This window comes from Nanorana parkeri, unplaced genomic scaffold (assembly GCF_000935625.1).
Source record: "Nanorana parkeri isolate BGI_ZX_2015 unplaced genomic scaffold, ASM93562v1 scaffold2083, whole genome shotgun sequence".
NCBI classification, from domain to species: Eukaryota; Metazoa; Chordata; class Amphibia; order Anura; family Dicroglossidae; genus Nanorana; species Nanorana parkeri.
In genome coordinates this window covers 120431-122419 of record NW_017308351.1, presented here as the reverse complement: position 1 = coordinate 122419, position 1989 = coordinate 120431, and the positions used below count along the sequence as shown (strand labels likewise).

Genomic DNA, 1989 nt, shown 5'->3' with positions numbered 1-1989 from the left:
TCACAGAAAACACAATCCATAAAATATGACTTGCCCTGCAGTGATTTTTTACTTCTATGATAGGTAGTTTAGTATGTAGAGCAGCTATGGTATCTGTTATATTGCCAGCGCCTCCATATTTATACAAACCAGAGCCTGAGGGGCCCCACCCTGCTCCGATGATTCATTCCGCTCACACACTTCTGTGCCACCTTGAGGGTGAACTTGTCTGCAGCACACATGGCAGACCTGCCCGCTCAGACCAGGCACCTGACCTCATTGCTTCCCCCCTCTGTCCCTTTAAACCTCCAGCGCTCCTTCCATTGGCCGTCTATTTGCCTATCCCCGCCCTCCCGCTGCCTGTATTGGCTGCGCCCGAGTGCGCTCTGCCCAGGCTGCGCCAGAACCGCCCCCTGATTGGCTCGGGTCGCGGCGTGTTGCAGGAAGCTCCCTGCTGATCCGCTATGGGAGACGGAAGTGTCGCCTAACTGGAGGTCTCCGGCCGGGTGTCAGCTAGTCGGTGGGCTGGTTGGAGGTGGGATACAGCAGTGCGATGAGAGCAACCCCGGTGGGGGATGGCCGCCGTCAAGAGTCACAGCCGAGCCGGGAAGATAGAGGAGGAGAACGGCGCTCTGGACCGCTCCCTCCAGCAGATGATCTCAGCGATAGTGGACGAGAGGAACCGCCTCAATATCCGCCAGGAGATCAGCGGCCTGGGTGAGGGATGGGGGGCTCTGACATTTGGGGGAGGCGGGTTTATATAAGAAAGGGTTATTTATTATTGGTGGGGGGGTATTATTAGGGGTGTCGCACCAATAAAGGGGGCATCTGATCATTGTTGGGGGATCTCTTGTAGAAAGATAATCATTTGTTGAGTCTTTATTATTGTGTGATGTACTATAGGGGGATCTGACATGTGAACCTGCCTGGGATCTCCAATAATAAATTGTATTCTTGTTGGATTCTTTTATCATTGGGGGTGTCAGACCAATAAAGGGGATCTGATCGCTGTAGGGGGATCTTTCAATGGGGGGGCGGGTCAATAATTAGGGATCTGATAATTCTGGTGGGTCTCTATTGTAGGAAAATTGCACATTATAATAGAGAGCCCAGATACTATTGTATATCACAAAATAATAGAGATCCATCAATGATTATCCTTCTGCAATAGGTTCCCTGCAGTGATCAGATCCCCCTTTATTCCACTTACACCCCTAATAATAAAATCCCCACCAATATAAAGAATATCATTTTATAATAGTCCAGACAGATACTGCTATCAAACCCCAAATTAGTACAAACATCACCCAACAATCAAACCCCAAATTAGTACATCACTCCACAATAAAGACCCATCAATGAGTGTTGATGGCAGATACAATTGTCAGACCCCACGTTGGTACATTATCCAATAATAAAGACCTAATTGTTGTGGGATCTCTTGCAGGTGGTAATCATTGATTGGTTTTTATTATTGTGTGATGTACTAAAGAGGGATCGGATAGTTCTGTCTGTCTGGACTTTCATTAGATAGAGGAATTTATTATGGGGGACGTTGTTATTGGGGGGTGTTGGTTCAGTCAAGAAGGCTGTAATAATTGTGCTGGGGATCCCTTGCTGATACAGTCATTGACCGGGCTTGGTTATTGTGTGATTTACTAAGGGGGGATCTGATCATTCTAGCTGTCTGGACTCTCTTTAAATAGAGTCATTTATCATGGTGGTCTTTATTATTGGGGGGTGCCAATGCAATCAAGTAGAATCTGATAAGTTTACTGGGATCTCTTGCAGAGTGATAATTACTGATGGGTGTCTATTATTATTATTGTTATTATTATGTGATCTACCAAAGGGGGTCTGTTGTATATGTTTGGGCTCTCATATTAAAATTAGATTTTTCATTTAGTGGGGTGGTTTGTCAGTGGAAAAAAAAGAGGGGGTGGGGGTGTATTGTATAATGTACTAAAGTTGGATCTGACATCCGTAGCTGTCTCGGCTGCTGGGCTCTTG

General features: G+C 46.4%; 1 protein-coding gene across 2 annotated transcripts in view; it reads left to right on the top strand.

Annotated features, from left to right (window-relative positions):
- The first annotated feature begins 384 nt into the window (after nucleotides 1-384).
- The window catches only part of KIAA0930 (KIAA0930 ortholog), a 51221-nt gene continuing 49616 nt past the window's right edge, over nucleotides 385-1989 (top strand). For both annotated transcript variants that reach the window (XM_018572607.1, XM_018572606.1), the window contains exon 1: nucleotides 385-696. In XM_018572607.1, coding sequence (XP_018428109.1) covers nucleotides 555-696 — 142 coding nt within the window. In that variant the 5' untranslated portion in view covers nucleotides 385-554. The remainder of the gene's footprint in view (nucleotides 697-1989) is intronic.